The sequence below is a fragment of the Carya illinoinensis genome, chromosome 7 (assembly GCF_018687715.1).
Source record: "Carya illinoinensis cultivar Pawnee chromosome 7, C.illinoinensisPawnee_v1, whole genome shotgun sequence".
NCBI classification, from domain to species: Eukaryota; Viridiplantae; Streptophyta; class Magnoliopsida; order Fagales; family Juglandaceae; genus Carya; species Carya illinoinensis.
Genome location: NC_056758.1, coordinates 35,599,940 through 35,623,979, shown reverse-complemented (window position 1 = coordinate 35,623,979; position 24,040 = coordinate 35,599,940). Strand labels below are relative to the sequence as shown.

The 24,040-nt window shown below is 34.4% G+C and overlaps 2 protein-coding genes across 2 annotated transcripts; one reads left to right on the top strand and one right to left on the bottom strand.

The window, feature by feature from the left end:
- Positions 1–2,121: 2,121 nt before the first annotated feature.
- On the bottom strand, positions 2,122–6,020 carry LOC122314696 (transcription initiation factor IIF subunit beta-like). Its single transcript, XM_043130227.1, has 6 exons — positions 5,732–6,020; positions 4,516–4,624; positions 4,002–4,132; positions 3,828–3,902; positions 2,974–3,123; positions 2,122–2,612 (listed from the first exon to the last, which is right to left on the bottom strand). Exons 1-6 carry the CDS (start codon positions 5,933–5,935, stop codon positions 2,493–2,495), a joined length of 789 nt encoding a protein of 262 aa, XP_042986161.1. The 5' UTR covers positions 5,936–6,020; the 3' UTR covers positions 2,122–2,492.
- Positions 6,021–16,083: 10,063 nt separating this feature from the next.
- On the top strand, positions 16,084–19,193 carry LOC122316636 (cysteine protease RD19A-like). The gene is made up of 4 exons (XM_043133317.1): positions 16,084–16,600; positions 16,700–16,819; positions 18,067–18,313; positions 18,567–19,193. The coding sequence occupies exons 1-4, from the start codon at positions 16,154–16,156 to the stop codon at positions 18,842–18,844; spliced, it is 1,092 nt and encodes a 363-aa protein (XP_042989251.1). The 5' UTR covers positions 16,084–16,153; the 3' UTR covers positions 18,845–19,193.
- Positions 19,194–24,040: the final 4,847 nt, after the last annotated feature.

Genomic DNA, 24,040 nt, shown 5'->3' with positions numbered 1-24,040 from the left:
TGATGATGATCCCCTCCATCAATTCCATGCTGCAGATATTCCTCGATCGAGAAGATGGGATTGGAATATTTGAGCGGAAGATGCTGTAAAAATCTTCCAAAGCTGACAGGGAAGATTCCTAACGAGTTGGTCATGCTCGCTAAAGATCCCCATCGTTAACGTATTCGCGTGGGCCTAACACGCTAGCTAGTTGAGTCAGTAGTGGGCGACACATGATGGGTGGCCATTCATTCTCGTTGCTCAACATTAACAGCGCTCACTCACTGATCATCTAGGTTTACTCATGTTTCTTTCAACATGCACTCGATTATGAGCAATCCCAAGTTCAACTTTCCCGACTCGATTAGTCTTATCATCATGATAAAAGCCATGCAACTAATAAGACAACTCAGATGTCATTAAAATATAGCTTTTGTATATGCACGATCACATGCATGGACTTAAGTTTTTTTTATTAATTACTCTTATCGAAAACACAACTTCATATTTACGAGTGTTGCAAGCTGCAACTTCAAATTAAATATGTATATTTGCTTGGAAAAAATTACCCAAATAATGTTTAGGTTACTTGTTTGAGAATTTCTATGACATATGATCTAGATCATCTGCCTGCTAATATATAATTAAAGCTAGCCCCAATCAAAATGGCCATTTTTTACTTGCTAGCTAGGACAAGCGTACGTTCAATAAAGTTACTCGCTAATAAAAAAAACACCCAAAAACTATACGAGTCATTTCCTCACATGTTGTTTCCCAAGTCCTAGCTAACAGCCCCACAAACACATGTATCTATATTTTTGCGTCTAATTACTAGAAATATTAACTAGACAATTATATTCCTTTTTTCCAAGCCAACAACAACAACATCTCATGAGAAGTTCTTATTTGGAGAAGAGAATGTTATTTATCATCATTTTATTTATAAACCTTTTACCCTCGCTAATTATGTGAAATCAGATTATTGAAAAACTATGTATGATTTTTCTCTTACTTATTTATCATTTGATGACACATCAAGAGATGATAAATAGTTAATAAGATAATTAATAGCATTTTTATTTGGATAATTCAAATCGGATCATGATCTAACATGATGGAATAAATCGATCTAGCCAACAATTGGATTGATGTGAAACCTACATTTGTCGCGATCGAAAATGAGCGCAATGATGCTATTCGAGAAAATATTGTAATGGCATATATCATACAGTCCTAGATTTGAAAATGTACATGTTATTATCTTGTGGCCAGCTAGAAAATAATGCTTGGCAACTAGGTCTGATCTTATGTCATGCTTACAAATTAGGTTCAAGGCGTTTGGAATCCTTATATTTGTTATGATACGATCTCATTACTATTGTTATTACTAATATAAATTCAAGTTGATGCCATTATTAAAGTAATAAAGACTAGTGAAAAAGAAATTTCAATTTGATGTGATTTTATAAAAGAGGACAAGATTTTAATTTTGTTATTAAGTTTTTACTTGTGGCGAAGGAATACCGTGATTAAAATATTTGGATACTTCAACCTAAAGTATAAAGCAAGCTCTTGACAGTAGCCATGCTTTAATTTCCTTCACTCAAAATGACATACCACTTCATAATTGACATTTCTTTAATTCGGAAAAGAACAGCTTAATCGTCTGCGTAAATCCGAATCCCATGTTACTGGTCCTGATCGCGTGGGTGTTTGTCATTCCGTAGACTCCAAGGTAAGACAGGCCTTTCAGAACGTAATCGAGCCCTTTAGCGCGTTGACTTGCCTATTCATAGCTCAAGCCCATGATCTAATGGCCCACTTAAGCTACGAAATTGCACCCACAAGCTAACTTTCGTTTCATAGTTTTTTTTTTTCCTGGTTAAAAGATACGACGCAATAATGTATGCGTTGTCCACAAATGGATATAATGAGAGTCGCATTAAAATTAAATAAACTATAGTTCTGAATGAATTTTTCAAACCTTATTAAATGCTTAATAAATAATGTAAAATTCACTTCATATCTTCTCTCTTTCACTTTAGACCCTAAGTTCTGATATGAACTTTTAGGAGATCTGAATCCCATTTACACGCATCACATGTACATCTCAAAATGAGACAATAAGAATTTAGCAAAACATTAGAGCACAAAATTCGACTGCCTTGTAGTTGGTGGAACTCTAAAAGTCCAACCAGTAAGCGTTGATACTACATGCAAGATAATGGGTCATTGAGGAATTAAGTTTGCGGAACAAAATATTTTTGTATAACTCTTGGCCCGAGTTAAAACTAAGACTCTGTACAAACTGCATCTGCGAATTTCAGAGAACGAAATATCAAAGAGGAACAAATAGGTTGCTCCATGTTGTCTTTGCTTGATACCTTCTCGCCTCTCGGTGGCGTCTTGTGCAGCAACCCTGCATAACTTGTGAATTTATTTGAACTTTGTGAGTCTACTCCTTTCCTGCTTAAATAGAAAAAAGGTTCGCTAACAGCCCGAGAAGTGCTCTATTATTCAGCAGTTGTATCTTCAACAACTTTCTTGTATTCTGGCTTAAGCTCGTAGGTTCCTTGGTTAGTTCCCCTTTTATTGTACACACACAGCTCGTTGAGTATCTCCTTCAAGAATTGCTGCAAAGAAACCAACATTCTGACAGTTGAATACCAAGTCAAAGTAATATTAACAATAAAATAAAGGACACAACATAGCCATCACTCAGAACACTGGCTGTAATGTGTTATGTAACTTCAAAAAAATGAGCTAATAATCATAACCATTACTGAGTTCACAGGAATTAGGCGACTCAATATTTTTATGGCAATATTACACCTTTGCGAGCAATTAACAAATCATTCAGTCAGTATTTTCTTGTATCCTTCAATTAAAACAAATAGTAAAGCATTTCATTCTAGACATGCATTAGACTCATAAGAGAGCTATTTATAGCCACGAAGCAAAATCATAAACAAGTAAAATAACCAAAATACATACGGCAGGTTGATCAGTCTCTTGGACAAGCTGCTTTAAGGCCCAATTTGGTTGTCTTTCAAATAGTTTGAACATTATATCCTCCAGTTCCCCACGATCCCTTCTAGTTCTTTTCACATCCGATTGCTTAACTGGTACAGTTTTCTTCTTATCCTGCCACAGATAACAAGGAAACTTACGTAAATGTTCTTCCAAAAATGAAACCTGTACCTACATTAGGGAAAGGACCATATTTACAATTTTAGAAAGTATAAACAAGTGTGCATGTAGTGTGCTCACGTGGGCTATTGAACATATGCTTTGCATGGATGCATGCATGTGTACAAGCGGTCATCTACTGAGGTAGACAAAAAGTAATTCTTTTGATAAGTACAGAAAAACATATTTATGTCGTCTGGTTTTATTCTGGTAAATGAGCAAGCTTATTAACAAATGCAATGGCACGAGCACAGCCCACTAGACAGAATACCCGATAAGACTACAGCATATATCAACCAATTAGACAAAAATTAAATGTTAGAATACAAGGTAAACTTGACTCCAGATTGACACAGCTCTTCTATCCCAGCTTGATGCCCCTCACCTTAGCCAAGTTCCTTTGTCAAAACATGCACAGGCCAGGGCCAACTGCCGACACAAATTGGGCCCAACAGGATGCACCGAAGGGTTTTTTTTTTTTTTTTTAAAGAGGGGGGGTGTGGGCTGGTGCCATTGATATGGATAAATTATTTCCCTTTCAGCTGGAAACATTAACATAGTAATAACAGGACAGAAAGAGTTCAGCCTAAAAAAACAACACACTATATAACCCATAGATATTATTTTGTTAATATGAAAACAAATAAAATAGTTAATACCTTGGAAGTGGATGAAATCAAGCCAACCATTCCAGGCATGGGCCTCATATGTATTCCACGATCATTGTCAATAACCTTTCAAAGAAATCAAGGACAATTGGAAGAAGTGGGAACCAATTAGGATCATTCAAAACAAGAACTACACTGCCAAAAAGCGACAGTCAAATGTCCTACCTGTATTTGTCTACTCTTTATCATGGACTTGCTTGTCCTTTCACGGCACAATTTTCCATACTCTTCAATGTTTTCACCATGGGGCTTCATGTCAAACTTATGCTCAACCTTTCCCTCCATCGCGACCTTACCTACAAATGCAATAGTTAACAAAATGTGCCTTACTTTACATTATAGAGGGGACAACAGCAAGAAGTAGTCATACTAAATTTATGTGGAATCCATTTTAGCTACCTAATTGAATAATTACTGGTTGTGTAATTTATTAAAAACTCCACCTAATGAACTTCAATTGTGGGGTCAGTTGTGTATGCCATACCCATCAAGGTCAGGAAGTAAAAATTCCATCAACATCTAAAAAACAGCTGTGAAATTCTCCAACCTTCTAGATTAATCATCACTAAAATCATTTCAACAACACGTGACCACCACAACTGCCATGTGCTTAAAAAACAATCAATATTTATGCATCCATTGAATGAAACATATAAAGTTAAACACTTCAGGAAATCACCTTGATTTGTCTCCGAAAAGACAGACATAGGAACAAAATCCTTAAACATATTCAAAGAATAACTTTTTGGAACACTCCCAGCCTCAGTGTTTGCCATCTCCATTGTGAACTGGTTAACAATTCAAAAAGTGTCAGGAAGTTTGTCCTCCAAATATGTTGACAAGGTGTGTGTATCCTTAAAGCAAATATGCAGCTAGATAAATAAACCCTTTAAGGGCAGTGACCTTAACAACTCGTAGCCACCTCTGTATATAAAGGTAAAATTTTAAGGGAAAAATGAAGTGGCCGCTTCAATTATGAAAAGAGGGAAAACAATGGAAAGATAAATATTGCTGCCCTTAAGGGATTATTTCAGTGCTTATGCTCCCCACTTCACAGTCGTCAGGATCTAGCACCAAGGGGTAGCGGAACAAACTAGATAATTTAATGAACTGCCAATTAAAAAAATGAATAGTACACCAAAAGACACCGTTCAATTAATAGCGCAAAACCAGATGTGCACCAGAATGGCAAACGGAGTCGGGAAAGTGTCCATTAAAGCATCTTATGAACAAGATTCCATATGCCCACACAATACCTCCAATGTGAGGTTAATAGAATGAATACACAAGCTTCATGGAATATTGTTGTAACTGAGTACAGACAATAGTTTTAACTTCTCATACTGATATAATTTAACGCTATACTCTGTAATATATGCCTAGATAAGGACTCCTTTCACTCTGCCTATTAAATTGTCACACCCAGCCTACTATTCACAACATTATTCCTTCCAAATTAAAGCTTCGCAGAGTATGACGTTGAAAATGGAAATAAAGTGCGACAAAACAAAGATCACAGACCAACAATGCAGCAAATTTAAAAGCACCCTCCAATTGAAATTTGAAATGGGCCAATTTAATACGAACCACTAACAATCAGCTGATCAAAGCCAAATCCAGTTCGAAAGTTCAATAAACTGTGATTTTCCTGGTTAGTGTAAGAGGGATGCGAAGAAGCTCACATTAAACACTAAAAAGATCCATTGAACTAACCTAATTTCCGAGTTGGTGAAAAAGTCAACGAAAATCAATTGAATAGCATGAAATTAAATCTTCGCCCCAAGAGTTTTCCTAGAATACTTAGGGAGCTGATAAAAAAGAATGTGATGAGAGAGAGAGAGAGAGAGAGAGAGAGAGAGAGAGAGAGAGAGAGAGAGAGAGAAGCAGGTTGCCACCTGGAGGGAAGAAGAGCCGTCGGGGTGAAGAGGATCGAGGGAGAGGACGACCTTGGCGAGAGGGTGAGGATCAGATTGGGGATGACTCTTCCAGGACTTGGCCACCGCAACCGGGCACTTCATCAGCCAAACTGATCTCTCCGCCTTCGCAGTCTCCAAATTACTACTGCTACTACCGATGCTATTACCATGTTCTTCATCCATCTCTCTCGAAGTCGCAGCTCTATGGTGGGTATTAACTTTTCTCTCCGGTTCCTAGTCTTCTCTCTTGGTGTTTCTTCCCGGGGACGGTGGTGCGTGTCTAGAATATCTATGGCCGGACCGGGCCCGAACGAACCGGGTTCAATAAGCAAGCATATCCAACTAGCCAAGCAATTAAATAAGATAAGATAAAATAATTTCAGATAAAAGATAAAAATTAAATAAAATATTATTAAGATTAAATAAGTTAAATTAAAATTTAAAAAAATTAAATTATTTATTATATTTTAAATGAGAATTTAAAAAATTATAATGATGAGATAAGATAAAATGTTTTTTAAATTTAAATAAAGTGGTTTCGTATTAATATGATAAAATTTAATATTTGTTATAAAACTATCGAAAGGAGAGAGAGAGAGAGAGATAGAACTCAGAGAAGTTATGAAACTTATGAATTTCTTAAAGAATTCAACGATATATATAGGCGTACAAAGGGAACTATGCCAGTTACTATGCAGTACTATGCTGGCACTATGCGCACTGTGCGATGTCGACCATTTACTATGCTAGTTACTATGCAGTACTATGCTGGCACTATGCACACTGTGTGATGTCGGCCATTTACTATACCAGTTACTATGCAGTACTATGCTGGCACTATGCACTGTGCATTTGACTTCTAGCTCAAGGTGGTCATACAATTTTACAATGTTATTTTACAACACTCCCCCTTTGGATGACCACGTATAATGAATATGTCTCGTTAAAACCTTGCCAAGGAAAAATCCTGTGGGAAAAAACCAATGGCGAAGGAAAAAGAGTACAATATTCATGTGTACCGTAAAATGCTTTAAGATTGCCTCATTAAAACCTTGCGAAGGAAAACCCAGTGGGATAAAACCTTAGCGAAGGAAAAAGAGTACAATCAGCATAAGTCTTCAAGACGTTACTCCCCCTGAAAAGTGCATGATAAAAGGTCTTCAAGTCTCCGCATTCCAACGTTCTGTACAATCTTCTTAAATGTTGTAGTTGGTAATGCTTTTGTGAATAAATCTGCCAGATTATCACTTGACCGTACCTTCTTGATATCAATTTCAACTTTCTTCTCATGAATTGCAATGATCTTCTTGTGTGTATCTGAAAGATAACTCGCATCTGTACATCCAACTAACTGTGAACTTGATCCATGTTGATAAAATAATCACAACTGGATCTTTCTGCTCATCACTACTCTTCTGGAGTTGTACTCTTCTGGAGTTCTTGTAAATAACACAGTTAGTGGAGAATTCATCAACATTAAACCGCTAACCTCATTTTTTAATAAAAACGGTGGCCAGCCTTTTAAGATCAGACAAGCACCGCGGATTTTCAACTCCTCTATAGGTGTCAGGCGTGCTGTCAGGCATCGCAGCTGTCAGACGTGCTGTCAAGCGCCGCAGAGCTATGAAGCTATATTTCGTCTCTTTTCTCTTGCTTCACGAGAGATGTTGTATTATAATTTTCTCTATAAAAGAGATATTCAGCTCATTTTCATTCACATCTCATCTTCTTCACTTTTCTGTAATCATACTGCATTTTTACTCTGCAATCTCTTTCTGCATTTTTACTCTGCAATGGCTCAGCGATCTTCTCATAGCCAATATATGAGGTACTCTGCACCTCGTTCATCAGCTGTTCCTGCCTCTACCACAGGTGCTATCATGCAATATAATGATCTGACTCGTAGGGCAGATAATGAAGCTATCTATGAGCTTGTGAGTCTCGGTACCCGATACTCATCATCCATTGTCGCATTTTCTCAGCGACTGCAATCCAGAACTTGTGGAGTTGACGATCTCCATGAGAATATTGCTATATTTCAGCGACTTCTTATGGAGTCCAACATGAAGATAGAATCAATAAAGCAAGAGAATAGGAATTTAAAATCCTTGCTTAAGTCTTCTTTTCGATTGCCCACCGCTTTAGATAGGGATGCCATGCAGATTCTTGAAGAACAAGAGCATTTGAAGAATGAGGCAAAGTGCCTTAAATTTCTGTAATTCTTGTTTCAAGATAATAAAATAATATTTCACAAATATTCATATTTGTATTTCTATCTTTTGGTAAATGTTCTGTGTGCTTTATTTCTTCTTTAATAATGCACATTTCATATCAAACACATAATATGAATCTGAAATACTAATTGTATTAAAAGATGGTATTTCATGACTAATAACATCATCCATCTTCCCCTTGAAGCCGCAAGGGTTTCAGATTTATATTTCAAATATGTGCAGTTTTTATGAGCTCTTCTGGAGCATCAATGACATTTAAATCATATATATAAACTGCAATAATAGCTTGTTTTCATTTGCGTTTGGATTGCTTTAGATTATATAAGGATCTTTGAAACTTAATAGAATACATATTTCCAGATGTATTCATATTAGAAGCTTCAGACATTTCCTATCCTTCAGGGATTTTCATATATATATCATGATCCAATGATCCATATAAATATGCAGTTAATCATGCATATCCAAACTTTCGATAACTTTCAAGCTAATAAAAATCTTAATATGATTTAACCACTTTAAAATCATATCAATATTGTTTCATTTGTGTTTGGACTTCAAGTCCATATTTATCACATTTTACTTAGTGATATCAATTCTGCAGGAATTGAGAAACTGACTCGTGATTTATATATCACATTTTTATTTCTTTTCCATAAATACCCACTGACATTCAACAAGCATCACCTCTTTAGGTGTTTGGACTATAAGTCCCGATGCATCATATTTTACTAGTGAATCAATTCTGCAGGAATTGTTTCTTTCAAATATTGGCCAATATTTTACGTCGGTCTTCTTCGACGGTTCTTGATTCACTTTCTCCATTATTTCTGGTAATGTCAATTGCCATCTCATATGGAAATACGTTGTCGACAACAATTTTATTTCTATCCATAATTTCTCCATTATTCGAGATCTCGTTATTTTCAGGTACCTGTCCCTCTTCAAGGGAAGACATTTTCATGAAAAACCTCTTCAGGAGGCACTCTTCAAGAGTTTATATAGGAGAATTTTATACAAAGAATTTGGATGGACTTTATTGCTTGTTTTGTGGGTATGGCCTCTTCAGGAGCACCAAATTATTTGTGCCTTTCTCTTTTGAGATACTCTATCTTTTGTATCGATAAGTCTCACATGCCTTTATACATGTTTTTAGATTGCTGAATTTCTTAATTGTCCTACAGGGACTTCAATCCTCGCTGGGATTTTAGCAGTTAGAATATGAGACATTTTTATCTTATTTCATCCAAAATTTAATTATCATCTGAAATTCTGGTTCACATATGATAATCAAGATAATGTTGAATAATTTCATCTTATTTGCTTCAAGCAAATTTTTCTTTTCACTTCTGGTGGTAAGACTTTATAGTAAAAGAATCTTCTGGTTCTTTTATGGACGTCCATATGAAAATCATTCGACTTATCATAATTGATTTTGGATGATCAAGATAACCATGAAAAGATACAAATATTTTGAATCATATCATCTTTTGATGCATCATAATATTTGATTCAATAATTTGTATAATATCATCTCAAAGAGAAAGCTTACTGCTTTTCCAATACGAGTTTCTGGCCCAAAAAGATATTCATTATCACGTCCAATCTCTTAGTTTCTTTGAATGAAACGCATCATTCTTTTTACTTCAGGGAATAGAATGATATAAATTCATTATCATTCACTTCAGGGAATGATATAGATCTAGTAAGACGTGATTAATGATTCTTATCAAAAATTCATTATTTTGCTCAGTCACTGAAATACCTGACACAAATTTAGAATATATTGTGAACGTTTGCATTTCATATTACTACTTCAGGAGCATACTCGATATTGCTACTTCAGGAGCACATTCGAGACGTTCATTCAAATATATATTCTTTCCACAATTTCAATTATGCAACTTCAGGTGCATAAATCATAATGAGTTTTTGGTACAAGTATCACTCATATGAGATACTTAATAAAATTATTGATTTAGGGCGATCCTTCAGGGATGCTCCATTTCCATTCTCAGATAAATCATATCATCAATAATTTATAACAAGTATAAAAGAATAAATAAAACTTTCATTACTACAAAACATTGCAGAATATAAAAATATTTTATAATAAGATAAAGGAAATACATTAATTAAAAAGGAACACTTTCATAATCAACTCTACCACTAGAATCCTCAAAGAAATCAGAAATATTAAGACTTGTAATATCTTCTCCATTTATAGAATTTAAAGCATATGATGGTTCAACAAAATTTGTTTCAAATTTCTTTGTTTTTTCTTTTATAGAAGATTGGTATAAGTCAACCAAGTGTTTGGCTGTACGACAGGTACGAGCCCAATGTCCATTCATACCACATCTATGGCATCCATCTTCATCTTTCTTTAAAAATTTGTTTTGAGGACCTTTGCCCTTCTCTGAGTTGAACCACTTCTGGTGGTACGGTGTATATCTATTATTATCCCTTTTAGTGTGGTCACTTCTAGGACCTCCACTTCTATAGTTTTTCTTACCACGTCCACGTCCTCTTTTTCTTTGAAAAGATGCACCATTCGCTTCTGGGAATGATGTAAATCTAATACCATTCACTTCAGGAAATGATATAGAACCAATAGGACGTGACTGGTGATTTCTTAATAAAAGCTCATTATTTTACTCAGCTAATAGAAGACAAGATATATGTTCAGAATATTTCTTGAACTTTCGCTCTCGATACTGCTGCTGCAGGAGCACATTCGAGGCATGAAAAGTAGTATATGTCTTCTCTAACAAGTCATCATTAGTGACTTTTTCACCACATAATTTCAATAGTGAGCTAATTTTAAAGAGTGCAGAGTTATACTCACTAACACTCTTGAAGTCTTGCAACCTCAGGTGCATCCAATCATGACGAGCTTTTGGGAGGATTACAGTTTTCTGGTGTTCATATATCTCCCTTAAATCATTCCACAAAATAAGTGGATCTTTCACCGTTAAATACTCAGTTTTTAATTCTTCATGAAGATGGTGCCGAAGGAAAATCATTGCCTTAGCACGGTCCTGCAGGGACCCTTGATTTCCTTCTTTAATTGTATCTCCCAGGTTCATCGCATCCAGATGGATCTCAGCATCAAGGATTTGAAGTAGAGGACTATTAGCTTCAAGATTGTCAGAACTTTCGTGCTGATAACGTGTTATAAAACTATCGAAAGGAGAGAGAGAGAGAGAGAGAGAGAGAGAGAGAGAGAGAGAGAGAGAGAGAGATAGAACTCAGAGAAGTTATGAAACTTATGAATTTCTTAAAGAATTCAACGATATATATAGGCGTACAAAGGGAACTATGCCAGTTACTATGCAGTACTATGCTGGCACTATGCGCACTGTGCGATGTCGGCCATTTACTATGCTAGTTACTATGCAGTACTATGCTGGCACTATGCACACTGTGTGATGTCGGCCATTTACTATGCCAGTTACTATGCAGTACTATGCTGGCACTATGCACTGTGCATTTGACTTCTAGCTCAAGGTGGTCATACAATTTTACAATGTTATTTTACAACAATATTTTAATTAAAATTAAAATTTTGTATAAATAATGTAAATCTGTAAATAGAAAAATTCTATTATAAATATGAGAAAATTAAAATATCAATGCCAATATCTATCTCACCGGTACATTGCATGCGGTCAAAAATAGGACAATGCTACATGGATCGAGGAAACAAACTAAGAGAGATGATCAAATAGTGTAAATCTACTTTTTTTTATTTTTTGTTGCTTTATTTTTAACTATTTTTTATATAATTTTGAATATTTAAAAAAATATCAATTTATTAATAATGATTTCTTTAATTATTAAATAAAAACAATAAAATAAAATACAATCAGTCAAAATTGTTATTCTTTTTTACGGTTGGAGAATCATTTTCCTAAAAAAAAATATACTTGCAATTAAACTTTCAACGTGGCGCTTTGAACCCACGCTCGTCTGTTTAGAATCTTGATATAATTGGCTTTAAAAAGTAGCGTTAGAGCATTTTCTATACTTTTTTTTATTTTAAAATAGTTAAAAAAAATTATTTAACTTTTCACTTCTCAAGAGTACCATCCAATTATCCAAAGTTCTCAATTTATTTAAACAAACAAATAAAGGAAAATAAAATAAAAATAGATAAATAATAAAGGAAAAGATAGATGAGAGAGAGAGAGAGATTTAGAATAAAAAATGGAAGAAAAAAAATATCTTAGATCCAGATAAATAGCTCAGCGTATCAAATGACCCCTCAAGAAGATGACAAAATGAGAGATGAATAAGAAAAGATGAGACAAAAACTGAAGAATGGTGGGGTGTAAGGAGAAAAAGTTAAAATGAGACGTAAATGAGAGAAAATGTAACATAAAGTAAGCGGAGTATAGAATAAAGAAGGCTTCTGACAAATGACTAAGGGACTTCAACTTGTCATTCAACTTTTTCAACCTGATGAGAGGGACTCTAACGACAGATTCTCCACCAGAAAATAAAGCTATAATCTTTATTGTATAGTAAGAATGAAAATCCATAAATACTGTAAAACAAACATATTATAATGGAGTAGAGTCTCCAAACTCCTTAGTCATAGACTTAATATCTAATTACTTAAATCTACGTATCTCTTTATCTATTTTCTTTACATTTATTTATTAATTATTATTATGAATGTATGCACAAATACCATATAGTCGCACCAGACCATTATCAAGAGCTCCATACGACACTTTGAAACCCAAATTGTCATAATGAGCTAAAAATGACTATATCTCTCGTTCTAATTTATTGTGTCATTTTTACACGACAACAAAAATATTATGCATAGATAAATGGTGTCCACCTACATTAGTTCAGTATTGGAGTATAAATGTACTTGGCATAAGTTGTTGGAGAGTATTTATTTTATTTTATTTTTTATTTTTTTGAAGATTCCTTTATCGTTTTACGTATGGAAGTAAAATGCACGATCCTTTAGAAATGCTCCGTAGAAAAATATATTGTCCTAAATAATTTGTGCAAATTCAGTACGTGCAAGCCTTTTTAGAAAAAAAATATATATATGATCAACTTAAAAAATTCATTTTTTTGGTGACTCGTAGTTGTTTCGAATGATTATATACGAGAATTGTAAACTCTAAACTTATATATAGCATTATCTAGATAATATATATAGTTTTTAAATAACTAAATACCAGTTAATTCAAAACTTTTTTACATTTAAAACCCTTAATTTTTTTAACTTAATATTTATTTACACGTGAGACCATAACCTTTTTTAATTTATCATAAATATATATAAACTCATTTTAACATCTAAACACATATAAACTAATATTAAATTAGTCTTATCTCAACTCATTATTATTTATAAATAACTAAACTCATCTCAAATAAGATCAACATCCAAACGCAATCCTAAAAACAAATTTCAGATTTAGGAATTGAGGTTAGGATAGAATGATAGTCGATCTGGTGATTAGAATCATGATGACATCTAGTGAATTTCCTCTAAGAAGAAGATTTTCCATCCCAATTATTCTTGCGTTGCAAATTGCCAAGAGGTTAAAGAAGATGGTTTTTCACCTCCCTTATACTCTAGTCATCTCGGATGTTACGTCAGTTCATACAAAATAAGCGAAACGAAAAAGACGGAGAAAATCAAAGGACAAAAGAACTCAAACCAATCGCAAAATGGGACCTTTTCTTTCTGTTATAGCTCTTGCCATCCTGGCTTTATGTAAATAAATATCATTTTGTGCCCCCGTTAATCCGCTGGGTGGGCGTAAAAAAAATTATCAATTTAAATTTATATAACATGCGATAATTTCACAAGTATTATTTCCTTTCTCGGAGCAATAGCATTCTCTTAGTCAAATGCCTCTGCAATCTAAACTTTGACTAATAATCCCTTTAAATTGTCAGCATTGAAAGTTTGCATTTGCCTTAAATGTTACCGTAAATCTCCAAATATGTATGATTATTTACCCTCCAATTGATTAATTTATGTTATTTTCTCTCTCATCTCATCTTTTCTTCTCACACTGGAACTCTCTCTCTCTATTCTCTTGAAAGGTTTCATGTATTTTGATGTGTAGATTATTAAAAATTACGAAAAAGTAAAATAAAAAATTAGGTAAAAAAATATAAAAGATATACATTAATAATGTGTAGATAAAAAATTAAACATTTTTAAAAAATAATATGTAAAAAATACCATTTTACACCACCCCTTAAGCTACACTGCTAATGCTCTCATCCCTTGAAGATTTTGGTTGTGATGAGTGTGCGAAAGTATACTCTATATATTCTATTATTAGACTAAAATACTAAAATGTGAATAGAAATCATAAAAATTAATATGTATTCTTAAATTGAATTTCTATTTACGTTGGGATACTCCTAAACAGTTTTTTTATATCTAATTTCAGAGTTTATAAAAGAGCAAGTCAAGCCCAGTCAAATTCAAAGGAGGACATTCATGGAGTTTGAGAGCAATTTGGAAGAAAAGAAAAAGAAAAAAATCACAAAATGAAACCACGAGAAGTCCAAGTCTGAAATTCGCTAGGAGACAGTCTGAACATACTTTAGTCTTTTGACTGTATCTTTTTACTCACATATCGGATTGATGCAATTCTTGATGCATTGAAAAGCTATCTTAAAAGGGCTATAACTTTATCTCTAATAAGTATTTCCAAATTCGAACTCCTGAAGGCCGTACATGGCTGCCAAGATAAGTCTTAAAATTTAGGCGATTTTTTTATGCGGAAATTAAGAAGACATTAAGATTTCTTTCCTACCCTATATAAGTATATTATTAGCACGAAATGGAGGGGGAGGAAGAGGCACAAGAGGCAGATCTGAATAGAGAAGAAAATCACTTTCATGGCCACCGTTCGCTTCAGTTTTCTCTGGAGATTTTTGTTGTCCAGTATATTTATGGGTAATTAAATTCTCTAGTAGGGTTAGGGATGAACTTGCATATTAGATGATATTTCTAATTTATTCTTAATTCATGTATTTGATTTTCAAATGCTAAAACTCTTTTGTTTTATCATTTTCAATTCATCGTTGATGTTTTCTTCTCCGAATAATCATAGAATTTATTGTGTTTATGGATTCAATCATGCTTTTTCTATCGAATATATTAGTTCTTTGATTATGTTTGGATCAATTATTTATCTACATTGATTTAGTTTTTTGCTGCAATATCGCTTCTTGAGTATATTGTTGTCATTAGATTTTATCAATAGGGGTAGTAATTCACGTTTTTTTTTTAAGTGGTGAATATTTTTTTAAAGGGTTACATTTTATTTAAGTTTGGTTTATAAATCTATACATTCCGATTGAGAATTGCGGGAATTGAGTTCCTAATTGAGTTATCCAATGAATTAAGAATAATTAAAATACCAGATTTGTGCAAGGGATTCCCGACGTTCTACTGTTTGTTAAATTTGAATACTTTTTCTGTTAATCACTTTGCTTCACTTAAATTTATATTTAAAATTAATTTTCATTTTTTATTACTTATTTAATATTTTTTTTTAATTTTTTTGTTATTTTTATTATTCTTTTAATTTTTTTCTTATAAAATCGATACTTTAAAGCTGTGCTACAACTATCACGATATTTTTTGAACGTAATCAGGTTGTCATGTACCCAGTGAGATGAATTTACTGGTTGGCCGAACTACCTAAACGATGAATTAGGTGGGCGTGGCCCGTGGAGTTTTGGTGTGGCTTAAGCCCGGTCCAATTAAACAGTCAAATCACTATGTAACCCAAAATCTGACGTGATAAAAGAAGCAAAACAAAATAACCCAATAAATATGAAAACCAAGACAAAATTAAAATTTGCAAAAAAGAAGAAAGAGGAAGTGTGGGGAACGAAGGAGGAACAAAGATTGCACGCTCCTCCAACGAGAATGGGACAAATTTCTGTCTCGAAAGTCGGAAAGAAACCTCTATGCTTCCTTTCCTTGTACCTTTTGTCTCCCGGCCTAATTTGCAGCACGCCAACTAATAAAATCCTACCACGTGTCGCAATATTCTCCAGCCCTTTTATCTATACTCTAGTCTATATGGTCTAAAATATCTCTCCGCACTCTCACTTCTGTCCCTCTCTCTCTCTCTGTGCTAAATTGCTAATTCCTCTGCACATGGACCGCCTCTTTCTATCTGCTCTCTTCAGCTTCTTCCTCTTGTCCTCCGCGTTTGGCGAGATCGACGCTGGCGATGATCCACTGATCCGTCAAGTGGTTTCGGACGGCGAGGACCCTCTCCTCCACGCCGAGCGTCACTTCTCGACCTTCAAGGCCAAGTTCGGCAAGAGTTATGCCAGTCAGGAGGAGCACGACTACAGGTTTGGCGTGTTCAAGGCTAACCTGCGACGAGCCAAGCTCCACCAGAAGCTGGACCCCAGTGCCGTGCACGGAGTTACCAAATTCTCCGATCTCACCCCGGCGGAGTTCCGCCGAAATTTCCTCGGGTTGAAGCCTCTTCGGCTCCCGGCCGACGCTCACAATGCTCCGATCCTTCCCACCAACGATCTCCCCACCGAATTTGACTGGCGTGATCACGGCGCCGTCACGGGTGTCAAAGATCAGGTATAAAAAAATATTACCTATATTTTTTTACTGTTGATTTCTTTATTTAAAAATTCAAATACAAACTAGGTTTTGATTTTTTTGTATGTGGGGAATTAGGGTGCGTGTGGATCGTGCTGGTCGTTTAGTGCAACGGGAGCATTGGAAGGAGCTCATTATTTGGAAACTGGGGAGCTAGTGAGCCTGAGTGAGCAACAGCTTGTGGATTGTGACCATGAGGTTTGACACGTTCTCACTTTCCGTTCTTTTCTTTCCAGATGTTATATATTATGGTGGTAAAACTCTTCGTTGGTCTTTAACTACTGATTCTGACACTAAATGTTTTATGCGATCGTGGCCTCTGTTTTCCTATCTATTTATGTACGTCCAATAGTATGGCCATCAGGAAAGCACTGGAAAGGTCACTGGTACTATCACAGATAATAAATAGATGATATACTGCAACACGTGTAATAAATCCATTTGATGAATGTAATAGATAGTTTACTTTCTGTTATTTCTGTTACTTCCTTCTTTACTTCCCTCCTTCTATTTTCTGGTTATAAATACAGAGGATTTAGATTGTAAATACAACTTAAATGAATGAAGTTCAGTTTTAGTTCATTTCAGACTTCTCTCTCTACTCTCTTTCACTCTGTATCATGGTATCGGCGTAAGAGGATCCATGTCCACTGATTCAGATTCCGTTTCCGCTTTATGATTTAGATTGTAAATACAACTTAAATGAATGAAGTTCAGTTTGAGTTCATTTCAGACTTCTCTTTCTGCTCTCTTTCACTCTTTATCAGGTATTGATGATTTATGTGATTTTGACTCAGTTCTCGTGCTTTTTGAACATTCTATCAAGGGTGTATTGTGGCTTGAAAATACAATTGTTAGATTTGAATATCTAATTTTTGTTAAGATATAGCATTGATACTTTAATCTGATAGTTGGAAAATTGGTGTCTTACTTCTCCTGTTTGACGATATATAGGTTTGCTCACAATCCAGTACATCCTAATAGTAAGTTTCAGATTTTTGTGACATGAATTGGTTTGAGATTCGCTTTCTTCACCTGGTATGTGTCTAGCATGTTGATTTCTGGAACTGGTGGTCAGAAGAACAGATAAAACTGAGGTTTAGAATTTTCGCATGTAGTTTGTTCAACTATGTAGGCTTCAAAGATGTCAGGTGAGACTGGCATCTCTCACGATAAGTTTCTTGTCAGTTGGCACGACTGTGAAAATAAACAATTGATTATGCATGTTAATTAGTTCTGGAGTTCGACAACCTGGCTAAAGGATAGGAAAAGTAAAAAAAAAAAAAAAAAAGAAGACTTTCTCAGCATGCCTTGCCAGGTGACACCTGGCAAAGGGGCAGTTGCATTGATGTCTTTGACTCTTTCTTTTCACGCGCGAGTGTGCATAAATGATATTAGTACGATCGTCATGCTCTTGCATATATAATCCATGTAATCTTTTGCAGTGTGATCCTGAAGAATATGGCGCATGCGACTCGGGCTGTAATGGTGGGCTGATGACCACTGCTTTTGAGTACACCCTCAAGGCTGGTGGATTAGAGAGAGAGAGGGACTATCCTTACACTGGGACTGATCGTGACACATGCAAGTTTGACAAGAACAAAATTGCTGCTTCTGTATCTAACTTCAGCGTTGTTTCTATTGATGAAGATCAAATTGCTGCAAATTTGGTGAAGAATGGCCCGCTTGCAAGTAATTAGCTATTTTTGAAACCTAGTAGTTCGCTTTCGTTTCCACTTATTATTCTTATTTTATTTTCTTCCTCAGTTGTGCATGCTGAAGGTAACATATATAACAATAGACTACACATCTTTCGTTTTAAATTTGTAAAGGAGGGCGTTGTGGGGCAAGGGGTTAAGTATAATAAAGTAGATGAAGTGAATAATGAATGGTTTTGTGCCAATCAAGAGATTAATTGAAGCTTTTCTGTGCCTGCATTTTGCAGTTGGCATCAATGCAGTTTTCATGCAGACGTACGTTGGGAAAGTTTCATGCCCGTACATCTGCTCTAAGCATTTGGATCATGGGGTGCTTCTGGTGGGGTACGGATCTGCTGGTTATGCCCCTATCCGGTTCAAGGAGAAGCCATACTGGATCATAAAGAATTCTTGGGGAGAAAACTGGGGAGAGAATGGTTATTACAAGATCTGCAGGGGCCATAATTCATGTGGAGTGGATTCCATGGTCTCAACTGTAGCTGCCATACATACGACCTCCCAGTAAATTATCTTATTGGTTCCGTGTTGGGCAAGTGGAGAGTGGAGCTAGACGTTGTGAATAGTAAAAAAGTGAAAAAAAAGGAAGAAAAAGGAATAATATTATTGTATGAAGGACATGGAGTTCCTAGGATTTTATCTGGCTCTTGATGCTCCCATCAACTTGCCTAGGCAGATGGTTAGCTTTCTCTTGGTGGTTCTTTGTAGTTTATATCATGATTGTCCATTTAAAAACTCTTACATTTGCAAATCGATACAAAAAGAAACTGGTCCTTGAATTCTGTTGTGGGGAAACATGGTGGTTTAAGCTAGACATGAAATGTGAAGTGAGAATGCTAATAATGGTTTGCTAGCTACATCGTGATCTGGATAGAAAATTAATTAGTTCAGTTTGGAGCATGCCCGCGTATTTTAGAATGTGATTGATATCAGTGTTGATTTTAGCCTGGATGCATAAATCTGGATATTTTCAAGAAAAATACCACTCCTTTCACTAACACAGATATGGCATACTTAAAAAAACAAAAACAAAAAACCTATCATAAATATGGCATCATGCATGCTGCGGATCAATTCCAAGACTAGCATACAAATTAAAGCAAAGAGGGATGTGAACGTTGAGGTTTCGGTGCCATTACAATTCGGATGAAAATGATCAGGATGAGAGAGTGAGATGGATCCCAAGAGCGAAAAGTGTCGAAACAACAAAAAAACAAAATGCATATACCTACATGTTTGTATAAAAAGAAATAATATTTGCAGTCTAAGAATGTGAAAGTATTGAGTAATTTTAAAAAAAAAAATGAGTAAATATGATATTCATATTAAAAAAAAAAATTAATTTATTAATAATAATCTTCACTCTTTTTTAAAATGACTGTAAAATATTTATGCACTTTATAATTATATGTAATATTACTTTTATATAAAACATGTATGCGTGCATCTATCGGTTCTTAGGCTGAGAAAATTATCAGGTTTACCTTGGATTATAAAGGGGTGTCATGTTCTCATAGATCACTGTTATATATCACTCATATCTCATTGTGTAAAATGTAACGTTTTTATCATTTTTAGATGATTTTTTATTTTTTTAAAGAATAAATATAAATATTAATGACGAAATTCCGTGTCATTCAAATCGAGTATTTATTCCCTTAATGGGCAAGCAGATGGGACTCGTCGGCCCCATATACGAACTTTACCGGTTTTTTTTTTTTCCTTTGCGCCTGTGGTAGAATTGTATAGAAATATAACTGTAGTATATAGAATTTTTCATGACGAAATTCCGTGTCATTCAAATCGAGTATTTATTCCCTTAATGGGCAAGCAGATGGGACTCGTCGGCCCCATATACGAACTTTACCGGTTTTTTTTTTTTCCTTTGCGCCTGTGGTAGAATTGTATAGAAATATAATTTTGTAGAACGATTCGGGTTTCATTATACGACAGACCGGGGTGGCTGGCATTGGGTCAAGGTCCAAATAAAAGCACATTGTGGACCGACTTCGATTTGAAAGGGCAAAAGGGCTTTTTGCGTCAGAAACTTGCGAGCTAAAACAAAAAGGACTAAGCTAAGTTATAAAATATAGGTAATGATATATTAAGTATGCAATCTTTGCGTACTGCTTTTAAAAAAAAAAAAAGTAGAAGTTATTATTAAAATAAATAAATTTTTTATGTGAATCTTAAATTTTTTTAAAAATATATATATAAAAATTGTATATTTTAAGACTGTAAATATCACTTGTCATAAAATATACTATTTATAATTTAGTTAATTGAAGCATTAAACATATTATTAATAAAAAACAATTATCTCATCAACTTGTATAAAATGAATTTTAAATTTTATATATTCTATAGACCTAATTTAGCTGTGTATGGTACACATTTATTGTAAATAACGTAATTTTAAATTAGGATCAAATTGGAAATTGATTGTAGGTGTTGTTGGAAATGAAATGAAAGAAGAGATAAGATACGGAAAGAGATAAAACTAAAAATAATTGACTCAGATACAAAAAGGTGAAAAATGATCGGAGAAGAGTACGTACAACTCAACTATTTCTAAAAAGTAGAACCCATCTACTCTAAACAATGAAGGAACCTCTACAATAAGTGAGGACCTCTACAATATCCAGACTTCTCTATAAACAAAGAGCCCTCAAATCATTGGCTCCCCTACCCAGATTTTTAAGCAAATGCAACTTTTTCAACCTCTCAAAAACCTTATTTTCTCCATTGAATTTCAGACCTCTAAAAGGACGTCACGTGAGACTATAAAAACACCAAACATACTAGACGTCGCCCCAAATAACTTGTGAATATATGTTTTTATGTCAAATCAAGTAAATCTATATTTCTATCTCTTTATTTACATTTTATATGCTTTATTATTTATTTCATAAATGAGCATCAAAGTACACCATATCAACGCCCAAATTATCATCGTTGGCTGTTGTTTAACCATATTGTTGGGTTTTGGGGCTGGTTGTTGTGCATGAGATTTGTGCAGAGTAACTGTCCTCATCAATCAAATGATCATATCATACGAGACACGGTCTATATATGGTATTTCACAAACAAACTCATCGATGGTATGATTTTGTAGACGTGAACCATATATATATGTATTTTGATCCTTCAAGTTAATATTGAACTCAACTTTTTTTCCCTCTTACAACTGTTTTAAACTGTAACCACTTACGTATAACGCAAAATCTACACAGTTTATAAGGCCGGAAATATATATATATATATATATATATGCATATATGCATTTACGCGTTTGATACTAATATTAATCCTTGTGTCAAAGAGACCTCTTTTAACAAGAGAGGCGTACGTTCTTCTTCACTTTGGCATGATATATCTTGATGTCAATATTGTTTTATAGACTCGGTTTAGGTCCAGTTAGTTAAAGAAACCAGACGGCCTGAATATATAATTTGTACGTTAATCTATTTATTTTTATGGGAGAGTCAAACTATATTATAATTTATAATATGTCTTAAAAATGCTTCCTTCTTCCTTTTCCTAGCTTTAGCTTTAGGCATCACATAACCCCTTTTGATCCCTTCATTTTTTTAATAATATTTATTCTTTTAACAAATAATATATATCTAATACGCTGTCCTATAATATTAGTTTTTAAATATTAAGCTACAAGTGGGATCCAAACTAGCTAGCCCCTTTTTTATTTTCTCTTTTTCGTGCATATAATAATAAAAGTTTCATTTAATTAACGGTTGAGATCATCTAGCTGTTCGAGAAACATGACAGTCGGCGTTCATCAATATTTAATTAGCGATATATTATATATATAAATTAATATTTATTATAATGATGAGCAGCAGCTTGTTAATTACCATTCGAAATGAACAGTTACGGTTACTCATGTGACAGAGTTGAATTAATTAATAATGGTACTGAGCTGGGTTGAATCTAGAATATTACGTACAAGAAGAGTTATCATGAGATATGCAAATCATGTTACAAACCGATTCAGTAATGAAATAGGTTGTGAATTGTCATAAATAATTTATAAATAATAGTGAGTTATTTATAAATAGTAATGAAGTAATTTAAGAATAATTATATTTTAAAACATATCATAAAAGAATAAACTTAATTCTCCAAATTACAAGAAACCAATTTATAAAACTGAAACATATATATATATATATGAGTATCATACCGCTATTTTAAAGCATATATACCACACATTGATTATGTAACATAATTGATATAAAATATTATCTACACACCGACATGATAATAGTGTAATGATATATATATAAATATATTACAAAAGGTATATGAATATTGCCAGCTTGCACGTATGTACGGATACCATACAAGCATATATGCTGCAAGTACTACTAAACAAAAATACTGTGTTAGTGTCAGCAATGATCATCATTTCACTTAATTATAAGGCATAGACTTTAAATCCACCCTTTATCATCACTTAGTTTAAAACCTAAATGACCATATAGTTCAATAAATATCATTTTTAGCTAACTTCATATATATATATATATATAGCTAGCTAGATTAAATTAACTTCTGCATGCTTCCATTGGGACAAACTGTACTATATTATGAATTAATGCTTCTCTCGAGATAATAAACTGCAGCAATTAAAACTTACAGCTGGCGAAGTCTGATCTCTGGTGACATTTAGAAGTTCTTGACTGGTATGATTTGGTTGATCTATATATATCTATATAAAGTTGGCAGAGTTACCGGATCAGTTGAGAGCTCGATCGATCGGTCGGATACATTAATAAAATGTATGCATGGCTACAAATATTATATTTATATATCTTCGCGCGACATCAGGCAGGCATGATACTGGCTGCAGCCATGCATGCATGCTGAACAACATTGTAGCTTCGATCATAACGTTGGAAATGACAAAGATAAGCTGCCAGCCATCAAATATGCAGGCCGCTACAGCATTTAAAGCTGTTTTTTTTTTTTGGGGGGGGGGGGGGTCGGGGGTACTGGCTGGGAACTGTTATTTGTGGACCACTGTACGTACGTCTAGCCCAGCAACCAAGCTAAGAAGAAAGAGATCTATAGTTTTGCATGCGCCTGCCTGGCCCCCAACCTAAGACATATGCTAATTGTCAGAACTCCACAACCCTAGAGTACTGCCTAGCTATAGGAAGAAACCCTAGTTCCTCTTCTAAGTGGTTGGGCTTTCTCTTCGTAGAAGGTTTGAGCCACCAACCATTCTTGTCCACTTCTCCTAGCTAACTGTTACCAAAAAAATTTCAAATCCCAGTCCTCAAGAGTTAGATGTATAATCAGGAAAACATGCTCGATCTTAATGGTAATTAATTAAGTTAATTAACCTAAGGTACGTCTTGTACAAGCTGCTGGCTCTCTATATAAATGGGTTTTGTCCGGTATGATTAATTGGAAATCGGTCGCATGTATATATGTATATATGTTTAATTATAAGCTAGATAGCTGCATATATATATTATATATAAGATGATCTGCTTTGTTTTAGGAGCTAGCTCACATTTCCCGGACCAATAAATTAGCTATATTTAGGTTAATGTTATTCAGAAAAAGTAACTTTGGATCCATCTGACAAAAGAAAAAGGAAAAAGGAAACAGCTTTGGATGCTGCTTATTCCTTGTTGCAACCAGTGAAACAGATAGTTGGTACCACCCTAGCTACTAA